We start from the raw sequence: 15,630 nt of genomic DNA on the forward strand, positions 1-15,630 counted from the left end.
GACTGGGGCAGAGTCCACTTACTGATCTAACCTCTTCATCTTCCCTCTTTCTCCATTACCAACATTCTGAGCTTTCCAGTATCTCCTATTTTTATCTCCAGTATTTTACATTTTAAACACCTCTTGCTCAGTGTCGTAACTCCAATTCTGCATGAGCATTGGTAATCTTTGAGGGAGGGGGAACAGCTTCTTTTGTGTGAAGCCATCTCTTCCTTATTTCATATCAGTTAGTTCTAGATTTACAATTCTGTCCTTTTCCAAGATTCTTACAACCAAAGAAATAGTTTTCTTATATATTAAAGATAATAATTTGACTAAGCTCCTAATCTTTAGGGAGTACAGTCTGGATATTGAAGACACTGAGTGTTATCTGAACAGAATTTGAAAGTGATGCCCCTTGGGACTGAAAATCCTGCTGGCACCTGATAATGGAGCAGGGTCCACTGTTGAGCATAGTGGCTAACAGGGTGTAAAACAATGACCATTAAATCACTTAAAGACCATGTGACCTGATATTTGCTTTCTTGCTCTTTTCAACAGCAAATCTCCACATTCACCAACTTCCTGCAAACAGTCTTGCTACAAGCAACCATTTTACAGAACATCTCTGCCCAGTCAGCTGAGTCTCTGGTTGTCTGCAGTGTTCCTTGCCCTGCTGTACACCTCTAAGGTATAGGCCAGGCACTTTAAAACACCATCGATGTACCACCCTCTGTCTCCACAAAACCTCTCAAACGTACTGGAAGGATGCACTAAGCCAACATCAGCTTTGTCTCCCAGGCCAGCCTCCAAAGAATGGAGATGAATTACACAGCCACCAGATTCTCAAAACAGATGCTATTCTCAGCTCTGTGACATCAAGAGGCTACCAGAGACAGTAAAAATGATTAAGGGTGTTCTCAAAATTTCCTTGAATAATAGTGGAAACCTCTGGTATATGACCACTCAAAATGAAGGAGCATTTAGTATGGCAAAGGACCTCAAATCTCTTTATCAGAAGCAGCTAAAAACCCAGTATAATTCGTGGATGAGCCTCCCACCCACCAAATCAACTACCCACACTCTATCAAGCAGTGTCTGTAGGTCTCACATTGATCTCACCAGCCTCCTCAAAGTCAAAGTAGAAGTAAGTCATCTTCGATCATGAGTTCTTATGTTTTTGTTCTACTACATTGTTACAACAGAGATGAATGGATGTTCAAAGAATGGCAATTCATTGTTAATTTTGGCAGATTACAACCTGCCAGATTCCGTAAGTTTGACAATTTCACATCACAACCATGATCTCCATTTGTAATCATTCTGCTACCTCCATTTATACTTCCTTTAATCCCACTTCTTGTTTTTGGCCATTTCTAGACCGTCCTTTCCCTTGTGTTGCTTAATTCTGCATCCAGTCCTCTCCCAGAACTCAACTTGTTTTTATTTTTCACTCACTTGCCTTGCTTCTAAAAATCCTTGTACTTTCTTTGTAACTGCAACACTACTGTATATTCTGCACCGTATTCTTTAATATGTATGGAATGACCAGTCTGGATGGCATGTAAATAACATCTTTTCATTGTATTTCAGTACATGGGACAAAAATAAACCAATACTAACTTCACATTTCTAATGAAATATTTATTTATTTACTTATTTAGAAATACAGCGTAGAACAGGCCTATCCAGCCCAACCAGCCACCCACCTATTTAACCCGAGCCTAATCACAGAACAATTTATAATGACCAATTAGTCTACAAACCAGTAGGTCTTTCAACTGTGGAAGGAAACTGGAGCACCCGCAGGAAACCCATGGGCCCACGGAAAGAACGTACAAACTTACTTACAGAGGATGCCAGTTAAACCGATATCCAATGCCCAGAGCTTTAATAGCGTCGTGCTAACCGCTATGTTACCGTTGTGTCTCTTCCTCATAGTTTTTATAAGATTATCCCACTCTGTGTGTTTCCCTTTGCATCTATTTGCTGTTAACATCGGACAGAAGGTACGAATGATTCCACATTAAATGGCCTGAGATTCCACAACAGCAGGATCAGTAACATCTATTTCCCTTCAGCCATTCAGTTATGTTACATCATCTCTACAAATGCTGCCTGACCCACTGAGCACCAGTGCTCTCTCCCATTTCAGAGTTCTTTCTGCTGTATTTTGCTTTTGGTAGAAGAAAACTATGTATTTTGTTACCTGTGCTTGGACTTCAATGAAATGCATTCCTTTACTGTAATCCTTGGCCTTCCAGGGAAGTGTATGAAGTGGACCTTTGATATGGACTGCACTGCCTATTAAGACACCATCAATTTTGATGAGAACTGATGTGACTTGAGCTGGGGAGAAGGCTAAGACCCTGATGAGGAAATGTAAACCATGTTACCAACAGTAATTAGACCACAAAGCTGTATTCAATCCTACAGTTGTTATTGACACATCAATATCAGCCACCAGATCCTACTTCACATGTAGTATAGGAAATTTAATGTAAATGCAAGGAGTGTAACGGAGCCCGGATTAGTACATGGAAGTATGATACCATAGCCATTACAGAAACTTGGTTGAGAAAAGGACAAGACTGGCAGCTCAAGGTTTAGGGTGCAGATACTTCAGACATGACAAAGGGGAATGTAACAGGTGGGGAAACTGCATTACTGACTAGGGAAAATGTTACAGCTGCAATAAGGCATCTTGAATGGCTCATTCAGCAGGGACATACAAGCAGAGCTCAGAGAAAGGTTATTATACTGTAGGCTTCTCAATAGCCAACAGGAGCTAGAGGAATAGATAAGCAGGCAGGATGAGCAAAGACACAAGAAACAATGAGACAAGAAAATCTGCAGATGCTAGACATCCAAGCAACACACACTAAAGGCTGGAGGAACTCAGCAGGCCAGGCATCATCTACGGAAAAGAGTAAACGGTTGATGTTTCACGCTGACACCCTTCATCAGGTGCTGCCTGCTTGCTGACTTCTTCCTACATCTTGTGTGGGGTACTGCTGTGGGTGATATTAACATCCCCAATATTGACTGGCACTTCTTTAGTGCCTGGGCATGAAAGGGGCAAATTTGTACAGTGTATTAGGAGGGTTTCTTGAAACAATGTGTAGATAGCACAATAGAGATGGTACTATACTGGGGAATGAGCCAGGCCAGATTATTGAAGTTTCTGTTAGGGAGCAATGACTAGTATTTTAAGATCGTTAAAGGGAGGACAAGACCAGTTACAGGTAAAAATACTAAATTGGAGAATGGCTAATTATAAAAATAATAGGCAGGAACGGAAAACATTATTTATGGGCAAATCTGATACTAATGTGGGAATCTTTAACAGAAGTTGTAGAATGAGGACCAGCATACTCCTGTGTAGATGAAAGGTAAGGATGATAAGGTTCAGGAACCTTGCATGACAAGTGATACTGTAAGTTTAGTCAAAAAACAAATTGAAATACTGTATATGTAAGATTTAGGAAACTGAAATCAAACAAGAGCCATTAGGAGTATAAAGGAAGTAGGAAAGAACTTATTCAAGAAATGAGGAGGTCAAAGGTCCATGAAATGTCCTTAACAAGTGGGATTAAAAGAATCCCAAAGCACTTTATTTGTATATTAGGAGCAAAAGGTAAGTGAGGGAAAGCGTAGGTCCACTCAGGGACAAAAGTTGAAATCTGTGCCTAGAGAAACAGGAAGAGGGTGAGGTCCTTAATTTGCATTGCTATTCATTAAGGTGAAGGACATGGGTGATGGAAAGGTCAGGGAGACGTATGCTGATACTCTAGAGTATGTCAATAATCAGGAAATAGGATGGTAAAGAAGATCAAAACCATGTTCAATGCTCATTGGTCAGAACATTGAGTATGAAAGTGGGCAAGTTACATATAAAACTTTGGTTAGGCCACATTTGAACCATTCTGTGGAGTTCTGGTTGCCACATTACAGGAATGATGTGGACGTTATGCAGAAGACGTTCACCAGGATGTTGTAGAATGAAAGAGTATCAGCTACAAGAGGAGGTCTGATAAGTTTATATTGTTTTCTCTGGCAAGCTGAGGGGCAACCTGGTAGAAGCTTATAAAATTATAAAGAAGTTGGAATGTCAGATTGAAATTTCAAATACTATAGAGAATAGATTTAGTTGAAAGGGGGAAACTTTAAAGGAGATTTGCAAGGCATTTTTTGTTATACAAGGGGAGTGGTTAGTACCTGAAACATGCTGCAGAAAGTGGTGGAAGCCGATACCTACAATGGCATGTTTTTAAAAAAACAGGGAAGCCAGAGAGGCAAACAGACCACGTAAGGGCAGATGGATTACTTTGAACTGACATGATTGGCTCAGACATGCTGGGATGAAGGGCCTGTCCTGTGCTGTACTGTTGTATGCTCAACAGCAGGGCTTTGAGGGTCAAAGAAGAGAGAACCTAACAGATTGGTGCCAGTAATGAGGAACCCAGTTAAACTGATACTCGATTTTCATTTACAGTTTTCCACTGCATACAAAAGCTCACAATGATACAAGATGCGATCAGAAAGATATGGAGCTTTGATGGTCAAAGAGGAAAAGCTAGTCCTATGATAGGTGAGGTAGTAATCAAACAACACAGATTATAAGTGACAAGCAAATCAGAGGAGATGAGGGAAGTTATTTTATACAGCCATTCCACCAACTATGTGGGCCTGAAGTAATCTAGATTAAGTCCAATGACAATTAGTGACTATGAGTTGCAGCATCAGTTACTGTGGTATTCTGCTCTGTTTCCAAAGTATATCTTCCTGTGGTAACCTGCATGACTGTACAGGTAGAGAACAATAAATGGGTTTAATACTAGTTAGTAGGGTACATGGCTTTGACAAAGGAAAGGCTTATTATACCCAGTTGGTCATTTTGTTTACAGTGGATGCCAGTTAATTGGGCTATCATTTAATCAGGTCAGCTACTCCTCTGGGACAACTCTTAAAGAACAAAACCTAATTCAAAAAAATAGCCAGGATGCCCTTCATCATTTAGGACTATGCACCTTAATTGGGACAGGAGGCTGTTGCCAAACAGTGTCCAAATAGTGTCATTTGCGTTCAAAAAGCAGCGATTTTTGTCACTCATAGTTGGTGAGAAACAAGCAGTAAGACAATTCAAAACTGTTTTGCTCGCTGCAGTTTCAAGCATCGGCTGTGAATGAAAATGGAACAACTTCACTACTCAAACTAGGAAGAATTTGAATAGATCAAAAATCATCTTGAATGTTACAATGAAAATGAAGATTTGGAGAAGGCAATCGGCAGTAACATTATATGAAGGCAGTCCATTATCTACACTGGGTGTTTATGCTGACTTTCTTCATTTACAGTCAATGAAAAGAACACCACAGTATAGACTGGATGAATTCCTCCATTGATAACCATTAGGAACTAATACAGTTAATAGTACTATAGTATTATTAGTAGTGCATTAATTTGGTCTGTATTTCATTTAAATACATAATTTGTTATTCAGTTAAACAGTAGTTTGTCTCTTTTACACTTTTTACAATTTTCACAAAATTTCGGCTAATTGGGGCAGTTGCTTAATTGGGTCAAAACATACTGGTGTCCCAAATAACTGGAATTCATTGTATATCCACATAAGACCTCAGTGATATTGTGGCTTTCCTCTAGACATCAATTGCTCCTCATTACACAAAGGACAGAGGAACAGAATTAATCTATGCAGGGGATCTCAGAATCAGGTTTACTATTACTGGCATTTGTCGTGAAATTTCGTGTTTTGTGGCAGCAGTACAATGTAATACATAATAATTAAAAAACTATAAATTATAATAAATATTAAAACTAAATTAAATTAGTACCAAAAGAGAGCAAAAAAAAAGCAAAATATATAGTGAAGTAGTGTACATGGGTTCATTGTCCATTCAGAAATCTGACGGCAGAGGAGAAGAAGCTCTTCCTGAGTTTGTGCCTTCAGCTTCTGTACCTCCTCCTTGATGAGGGTCCTCAACGATGGATGCAACCTTTTTGAGGCATTGCCATTTGAAGGTGGCCTTGATGCTGGGGAGGCAAACACTCACAATGGAGTTGGCTGAGTTTACAACTTACTGCAGCTTCTTCCAATCATGTGCAGTGGCCCTACCAAACCAGATGACTATGCAACCAGTTCAAATGCTCTCCATGGTACATCTATAGAAATTTGGGAGAGTCTTTTGTGACATACCAAGTCTCCTCAAACTCCTAATGAAATATAGCCGCTGTCATGCCCTCTTTGTAATTGCATCTATAGATCTTCACAGATGTTGACACCCAGGAACTTAAAAATGCTCACCCTTTCCACTGCTGATCCCTTGATAAGGACTGGTGTGTGTTCCCTTGACTTCCCCTTCCTGAAATCTACAATCAATTCCTTGGTCTGACTGATGTTGAGTGCAAGGTTGTTGCAACACCACTCAACCAGTTGATCTATCTTGCTCCTGTATGCCTCCTTGTCACCATCTGAAATTCCGAATTCTGCCAATAATGGCTGTGAAATCAGCAAATTTATAGACAGCATTTGAACTGTGCCTAGCCACGCAATCATGGATGCAGAGAGTGCAAAGAGTGGGGTGAACACTCAAGAACAGCTTCTTCCCCTCCGCCATCAGACTTTTGAATGTAGAATGAACCTCACTACGTATTTTTTTCTTGAGGTGCATTAGTGTTAATTGTCAGCAAGGAGAAGATGTTATCTCCGATCTGCACTGACTGTAGTATCCACATGAGGAAGTCAAGCATCCAGCTGCAGAGGTACAGAGGCCCAGGTTTTGGAGCTTGTTGATTAGAACTAAGGGTATGATGGTGTTCAATGCTGAGCTGTGATCAATAAACAGCAGTCTGACATAGGCATTGCTATTATCCAGGTGATCCAAGACTGTATGGAGAGCCAGTGAGATTGCAACCACTGTAGACTTACTGTGGTGACAGACAAATTGCAATGGGTCCAGATCCTTCCTTAGGCAGGAGTTGATTCTGGCAATGGCCAACCTCTCAAAGCACTTCATTACAGTAGCTGTGAGTGCCACTGGGCAATAGGCATTGAGGCAGCTTACCTGCTGCTTTTGGGCACTGGTATGATTGTCATCCTTTTGAAGCAGGTGGGAACCTCTGATTGTAGTAGTGAGGAATTGAAGATGTCCTTGAACACTCCTGCCAGTTGGTTGGCACAGGTTTTCTGTGCCCTAGCAGGAAAACTATCGGGGCTTGAACCCTTATGAGGGTTCACTCTCTTGAAAGATGTTCTGACATTGGCTTCCCACGGGGTTGCCAGATGCTGCAGGGATTTGAATGTAGTTTTATTCTCGCTTTCAAAACAAACTTGAAAGGCAAACCCTGCCAGAGCTGACGTGCATCCAATCCTGTCCCTACGATCAAAATTGCTCTTAAAATAGACATCTGAGGGTCATACCTGAACTTCTTGTATAGTTCTGGATCACCAGTTTTGAATGCCACAGATCCAACTCTCAGCAGACTACGATCTTCTGGTTCAGCTATGGCTTTTGTTTTGGGTATGTCTGGTATGTTCTCAAAGGTACACACTCATCTATACGGGTCTTGATGAAGTCAGTGACTGTAGCATTTTCATTCAGATTTAAAGATGAATTCCTGAATATTGTCTCGTCCACTGACGCAGAGCAGTTCTCTAAGTGCTTCTGTCTCCCTTGACTGTACTTTCTTGTTCCTCACCACTGGTGCTCCAGTCTTCAGTCTCTGTCTGTATGCTAGGAGTATAAGCTAGTTGTTCGGACCTTCCAAAGTACAGGCAGGTACTGTAAGTGTTCTTGATGGTGGTATAACAGTGGTCAAGTGTGTTGGCCCCTCTGGTTCCACGGTGATGTGTTGTTCAGAGACTTCTTCAAGCTGGCCTGGTTGAGAACCCCGCAAAGATAGGAAAGGTATCAGTTTCGTGCTTGTTGATTGTGATGCTCAGCTCCTCCAGTGCCTGCCTGAATTGGAAAGAGCAGGTGGAAAATTGCTCTGCTCCTCCAGTGTCTGCCTGACTTTAGCCAGAGGTGGAAAGTACACCACTACTGGGTTGACAGTAGAAAATTCCTTTGGCAGATAAAATGGATGACACTTGACTGCTAGATGTACCAGGTTGGGTGAGCAAGATTGAGGCACCATGATGAGTTATTGATGAAGCATATTCCACCTCCTCTATTTTCAGCAGACTCAAAAGGTGACCTGTCTTTTCAGTGGATGTGAAGCCCTCAGGCTGCAGCACTCCATCCAAACTGGTGGGAGTGAGCCATGTTTCCATTAAGCAAAGTACACACCAGTCCCAGATGTCGTTCTGGTACTGCAATCTCACTCTGAGGTCTTCAATTTTATTTTCCAGAGACTATACATTTGCCTGCAGGATGATGGGGGGGGGGGGGGGGGGGGTCTAAGGTCACTGTGTTTCAACCATACCTGTACCCCAGCATGCTTCCCCGCTTTCTTTTTCTTAAAGGGGAAAGGTACTCTCGTCTTAAGTCTGCTGCTTGAGTATCAGATTTTGAGAATCAATTGTATTTTAAATAGTCTTAAAACTGAAGTCCCCATGGCTGTGATTGGATTTCAGCTGTAGTATCACTAAACAGGAATATTTGATGATTCCCATCCAGCTGCACACAAAGAGTCATCATTTATCAGTGCCATTTTGGAAATCGTCAGCTGGTCTTTGCAGTTAGAATTGAAGTGAAGAGTTCCAAGCTTCAGTATTATTATTTAGGACCCAAACTGGACCTCATATTTTAAGTATTCACAAGTAGTCATTGTCAAATAGACATAATCTTCCAAAATAATCCTTAGTGAAGCTGGAATTACATTCACATCTTTTTTCAGAACAGTAACATGGAAAAATTCTCAGAGCTAATGAAGAGAATAGCCATAGGGTACAGGATTATACTGATCTGTTGGTCAAATAGGAAAACAGAAGTTCGTCCTAAGAACGACACGATAATGCACCTTGGGAGAACTAACAATGGTAGGACAAACAGAGTAAGTGGAAGGGCCTGAGGGAGTACTGAGGAACACAAGGGACCCTGGAGTATAAATTAAGAATTTCTGAAGGTGGCAGAACAGCAAGACAAATGAAGACGGCATAAGGGATTCTAGACTTCATTAGCCAGGTTATAAAATACAAGAGCAAAGAGATTATTAATGAGACGATAGCTAGGATACCTTGTGGAATTCTGGTCACCACACTATAAGGAAGTACTTGTTGCACTGGAAAGAGTGCACAGATGCTTCACCAGGATGTGGCTGGAATGGAATATTTATGAGGAGAGGCAGGATAGCTGGGTTTGTTTTCCTTTGAGTGGAAAAGGCTGAGGGAAGACCTGAATCCTTCCTTAGCATCTTGTAGCATCATCTCTTTTGTTAAAGCCTTCAGCATTCCATCTGATCATTGAACTATCCTTTGGTTCTTCCCTTACCTCTATATTTACTAGAAACCTGTTCCATTGTCAACATTATTTAGTTCTGAGTATTACCTGTCTAAAATGTTAATTCAGATTCCCTCAGCAGGTACTGCCTGATCCAGTGGAACAGCGCAGTCATGATGGAAATATTCAGGAAATTGCCTACAAATCTCAATACATTGAAGTTTGTTCTAATGCTGTCTGAAATCACAGGTGTGCAAGTGTGACTCTTCACTCACTCTTTAAATAACTGTTCTGGTATCAGCCATTGCCTCTCAACCAGGGTTCAAGTACCACTGCCTTTACAGTGTTGTGCTTGTGGACCAGCAACATTGAAAAAAGAATATGCCCAGAACAGAATCACCAAGATGTTGCCTGGTGGAACGACTGGACGGACCGGGTTTGTTCTACTTAGATCCAATGTGACTCTGGCGGCACCTGATGGGGGTATACAAAATTGAGCGGTATAGAAATGGCAGACAGAAGAAATTTTTTTACCCTTGGCAGTAGTATATAAAACCTGACCGTCCTTGGTTTAAGGGAAGGAGATTTTTAGGAGGATATATGGAAGATTTCCTTTGATCAGAGTGTGGTTGATATCTGGTACACACTGCTGACAGTTAATTTCACAACATTTAAGCAGTATTTAGATGAGATGTAATTTGCCACGGATTACAGTACAACCTTCCTCAACTGGATGAGTGGGCTGAGGAATAGTAAATGGTGTTTAATTCAGTTACTTGCAAAGCATGATACTTTTAGAAGACAAATCAAGTTAGGACTTTCACAATGAATGGCAAGGCCCTGAGGAGTGTTGTCAGACAGGGACCTAGGAGTACAACATGGTTCCCTAAAAGTGGCCTCACGGGCACACAGGTTGGTAAAGGATGCTTTTGCAAAACTGGCCTTCATCAGTTAGGATGCTATAAAAATTGGGATGATATATTGCAGTTGGGCATGATGTTGGAATATTGTGTTTAGTTTTGGTCAGCCTGCCTTAAGAATGCTATTATGCTGGTAAAACGCAGAGGAGATTTACGAGGATGTTACTGAGACTTAGGGACTGAGTTATGGAGGTTTATTCATTGGACTGTAAGAGAATGAGGTGATATTATAGGATGCATAAAATCATAAAGGACACAGATAGGGGGAAATCATTTAGTCTTTTTCACTGGGTTGGGAAGTCAAGTAGAGGACATAGATTTAGGGTGGGAAGGGAGAGACTTAATAGGGACCATAGGGGAATTTTTTTTTCTACACAGAGGGTAATCTATATGGAATGAGTTGCCAGAGGAAGTGGTTGAGGTAGGTGCATTAACAATACAAGTACATGGTTAGGAAAAATTTTTAAGGAATATGAGACAAAAAGGTTTTGCTTTTATGGGAAATTACAGATCAGTTGAGCCAAAGGCTGTATGTGTATTAGAAGAGGCCCCAATTGCTGTATCAACTGGGTATTAAAAAAAAACACAAATACAAGGCTTAACTGCCCACATTGTTATTTTACACAGAAAATAATTGTTGAATGCAAGCAGGAATCTACAGTATGTTAAAGAATGGCTAAGCTCAGTTCTTGTACCCGTCACACAACTGAAATTAAAATTGTTTGGCTCTAGACTTGTTTAGAGTGAAAAGACAGCCAGAAGCAATATAACTGCAGATAGATTAACTCATACCTGATGTGTGTAGAGTGCCTGATCTTTCCCAGCGGTTCATGTACAGGGCTACTATATAGAGTGGATTTTGGATTAGTGATGACAATTACAGGCCACTTGTCGAACTTCAGATCCACAAAGCTAAATAGATCATGGTCAAACACCAAAACACGGTACCTGCCAAGAGTAAACCAACAAGAATGCAGAATTTGGAAGGCTCAAACTTCGCAGTTAAGACTAAAGAAACTATGGTAGAAAAGCAAATTATTTCAGGTATGTTCAGGAGACAAATTTATCTTCCTAGCGGAAGGCATGCCAACTAGCCAAGTAAAAAAACAAGGAGGTTCTTCTCTATTCCTGATTGCTAATGAATTAGCTGGTATCAACTGCCTATAATGGTGGAGGTCATCTATTAGGAAAGGAATTGCTCAAGTTCAATTCATGAGCATGTTGCTCAATTTCTTTCTCAGACCTACTGCTACCTTTAATGTTGCAGTTAGTCTTCGTTAGGCACCTCTCCTCTGTGTCACCGCTTGTTCCTGGAATCTCTTCCCCTGTGCATACCAGAAGTAGTTTCCCCATCTATAGCCACATCTGTGGTGGAACCTATTATACCATCCCTTCTCTCCAAATACCATCTCCTGCACCCTGTCTCTTGGCAGGGTTATGCTTCACCTTTTAGCTGTTTGCTGATGGCAAACCCCCATTACTAACCACCAACTTTGCCACTTGCACACCTCAAAACTAAGATCAGGATTACTCAAATATTCTACAACTTTCAAAGACAACAGAACACTGTACTATCTTTTCTGGCTCACCCCACCACCTTTGTTCATTGACAGCCATCAGACTCTAGTGAAAAGTCTTGAATCACACTGAACCCAAAGTCTACTCTTCCCTACTACTAAGGTTGCTTTCTTTCTTTAACCTCTGCAGCCTCCTCCTTCCCTACTCTGCTACTCGGAGACAAGCTCCTCTGAACTCCTCGTCCACAGAATACAAAGATGTGTGTGTTTCCTCTCTACATTCTTACTGATTGGGAACTTACTTAATTTGGTACTTTTTGCTCAATCTTATGCATTAAACAGTCTTCTCACTTAATGTTCTACTATCAACTTATAAAGTTCAAAAAAGATCAAAGTAAAATTTATTATCAGAGTACATACATGTCACCACATACAACTCGAGATTATTTTTCTTGCAGGCACACTCAGCAAACTTATAGAATATTAACTGTAAAGAGGAGCAATTGAAAAACGAGCACTGAAGACAACAAACTGTGCAAATATAAATATAAATAAGTAGCAGTAAATAACGAGAGCATGATAAACAGTGCTTAAAGTGAGATCATCTCAAAAGGTGAGTGTAGTTATCCTCTTTGTTCAAGAGCCTGATGGTTGAGAGGTAGGAACTGTTCTTGAACCTGGAGGAGCAAGTACTGAGACCACTGTACCTTCTACCTGACGGCAGCAGCGAGAAAACAGCATGACCTGGGTGGTGAGGATGCTGCTCTTCTATGACAGTGTTTCAAGTAGATATGCTCAATGGTTGGGAATATAAATAACTATTCCACCCTCCTGGTGCCCACTGTGCTCCTGACCATCAGAAGGAGACCTGTTACATCGACCCAAGGACATCAGTGGAACAGGACCTCAGAGTTCCCTTGTAAGGCTTTCACAATACATTAATGACAAGTAAGCAAAATTTGGGAACTCCCTAGTTTAAACTTACTTCCACAATACTGTACTACTGTTGACTCACATTCACGTGTCATGAATAGAATGAAGCATTCTCAAAAAAGGCAGTAAATTGCAAGTTAGTCTCTAAGTGGGAGTATCATGACTTATTGTTCAACAGCACCTCTCAAATCATGCCAGACCTTGAAGGATAAGGATGTCAGCTGAATTAAATAACTAGAGGTTTTCAAGGTGTTGGAGAAAGTGCCAAGAAGGATGAATATGAAACTTTGGCTAATTGGGGTAGCTGCTTATCACCAAGGTCAATTTAGTCTTTCAAATGCAGTTCACTAATACATTGCTGTAATAATATATTGAAAGAGCATAAAAATCTCAGCGATGGACTATTGAAGCAGTGAATCAAGTTCAAACTTTGAGATAAGAATATTTTTCCAAAGCTTTTCTGAAGTACAGTCTTAAATTAGTTATTTCAGACTCTAACCTCCGGTTGTCCATCCAGTCAGCCAGCTCCAGTTCGAATGTCCCATGTTCATGCCTGCTATGTAGAACAGGCATGAAGCCTCCTAATGTATGGAGATGTCCACAGAGGTAGGCAATGGCAGAACTGTGAAAGACAGGAAAACTTAACGCAATGAGCTCATGCACAGGTATAGTTTGCTCCTCTCCTCCCCACCACTCAACCCTTTTAACATTTGAATGTTTATAGTGAGGAAAAGGACATTCAGACCTGGAACCTTGAGGGCACGTTAAATGAATCACGGTGCTCAACCTATTCATGGCGTACTTCTCTCAAATAAATCTATCAGTAATTGAAGTAGGACAATGCAATTCTGATAATGAGTCACTAACCAAGGCCAAGATCCTTCATCTGGTCTCCCATATGGGAGGTCTTCTTTCAGCCTCCATGCTCCAGAGAAAACAACCCAAGTTTGTCCAACCTCTCCTTTATCACATGCCCTTGAATCCAGACAGCTTCCAGGTCATTCTGTTTTGCACCCTCTCTAAAACCTTCACATCCTTCCTGTAATAGGGTGGCCAGATGTGAATGTAATACTCCAAATGGAGTCTAAAGAGTGTTATAAATTAGTAGCACAAGTTCCCATCTCTTGAACTCAATACCCAAACAAATAAAGGCAAGCATGCCATATACCTTATTTACTATCCCATCAACTAGTCTACCACATTCAGGGAACAATGGACTCGTACCTCAAGATCTCTCTGAATATCAGCACTATTAAGGATGCTGCCATTTCTGCCCCTTTATAGTTGACTCTCAGTGTGCAACAGCTCTCTTGACCAGATTAAACTCTATTGGCCAATTCTGAAAACATTTATTATCCTGCCGTATCCTTTGGCATTTCAAAAAGCTTCTCAGTCTAACCTCTGAAATCTTCAATTGACTCCCAGCCTCATCACCTCCTTAATGAAGCAAACTGAGGAGCTTGGATGTCTTTGCCCTGTCAGTTCATTCAAAGGAAATGATTTCTCTGCAGTATAAATTCCTTTCAATAAACACCTTAAATGATCACAGAGTATTAAATATTTTAAAAATATTTAAAGTTCTGAATATTAAAAGAAACTGCACAGTGAGCATGTAGGGTCCATCAGCCTTTTCAAAGAAAAGCTGAATTAAGTTTCTACCATGGATCTGTACTTCAAAAAGAGGACAATTAGTTCTAGCAGTCCAAGTAATCAAAGTTCTGACATTTCCAAATTGCTTATCCAGTGATCTCTATTTGTATCTAACTATAAGCTAAACACTGAGTGGTTCTCAAACATATTCAACAGTGAATCAGAGAAAATCTTTTTTTTTAAACTTAATGCACCCTGTTCTTCAATATTTAGCTGTTTATCCAAGCATCTTCAGATGGCCAGCTTTAAGTGCTTACCTGAGGTTATGCAAATCCTTGTTGCCTGACAGGAAGTCAGAAATTCTTGAGGAGTGAAGCATTGGAATAACGGGTGGCTTTATTGCAATGTCTAAATTTTAAATTATGAGTATGGAGAGAAGGAACTGGAGGAATGTGAAGCTATGTCACAGTACAAGCCAGCACCTTCAGTACATGAGCAAAGGAGAGATTAGGCAAGAAAAAGAAAAATCTGATTCCTGAAACAATAGAGACCATTTGGGCCATTGTGACCAAGTTACATCTTTGAAGGAGATTAGTTTAATTTCCAGATTAAATTGTGCAGCTTTCTTCTGGAATATCTCTTAGTTTATACAATTAAGAACTGGAATAATTTAAGGCTGAGGTGTAGCTTGCCAGCATTTGATTGCAACTCAGAGCAATAGAACTGTGATGAAGCTTGTAAGAAGGCAATGGAACACTGGAGATGATACCAAGTAAGCTCATTTTTCAAGCTCCTTAGAAAGTCACACAATATACAAATGAACAGAAGCAGACAATATGGCCCTTAAGATTCTGCTCTGCTATTCAAAGTAGATTTATTATCAAAGTAGGTATACGTCACCATGTACAACCCTGAAATTTATTTTCTGGTGGGCATTCACAGTAAATACAGAAAACACAATACAATCAATGAAAAACTGCATACAAAGATGGACAAACAACCAATGTGCAAAAGACAACAAATTGTCCACATACATAAAGAAAAATCAAAATAACAAGAAGTAAACACTGAGAACATGAGTTGTAGTCCTTGAAACTGAGTCCATAAGTTGTGGAATCAGCTCAGTGTTGGAGTGAGTGAAGTTAGCAACAATGGTGCAGGAGTCTAATAGTTGAGGGGTAATAAGTGTTTCTGAACCTGGTGGTGTGGGTCCTGAGGCTCCTGTACCTTCTTCCTGATGCAGCAGCGAGAGAAAAAAGCAAAGCATGCCCTGGATGGTGGAGTGGGGGA

At 40.6% G+C, this 15,630-nt stretch overlaps 1 protein-coding gene across 3 annotated transcripts in view; it reads right to left on the reverse strand.

Moving 5' to 3' along the window:
* Positions 1 to 15,630, reverse strand: part of tmem62 (transmembrane protein 62) — a 94,816-nt gene that overhangs the window by 31,936 nt on the left and 47,250 nt on the right. For all 3 annotated transcript variants that reach the window (XM_073040492.1, XM_073040491.1, XM_073040493.1), the window contains 3 exons: positions 13,250 to 13,372; positions 11,093 to 11,248; positions 2,189 to 2,348 (listed from right to left, as the gene is read on the reverse strand). In XM_073040492.1, coding sequence (XP_072896593.1) covers positions 2,189 to 2,348; positions 11,093 to 11,248; positions 13,250 to 13,372 — 439 coding nt within the window. The remainder of the gene's footprint in view (positions 1 to 2,188; positions 2,349 to 11,092; positions 11,249 to 13,249; positions 13,373 to 15,630) is intronic.

This window comes from Hemitrygon akajei, chromosome 3 (assembly GCF_048418815.1).
Source record: "Hemitrygon akajei chromosome 3, sHemAka1.3, whole genome shotgun sequence".
NCBI classification, from domain to species: Eukaryota; Metazoa; Chordata; class Chondrichthyes; order Myliobatiformes; family Dasyatidae; genus Hemitrygon; species Hemitrygon akajei.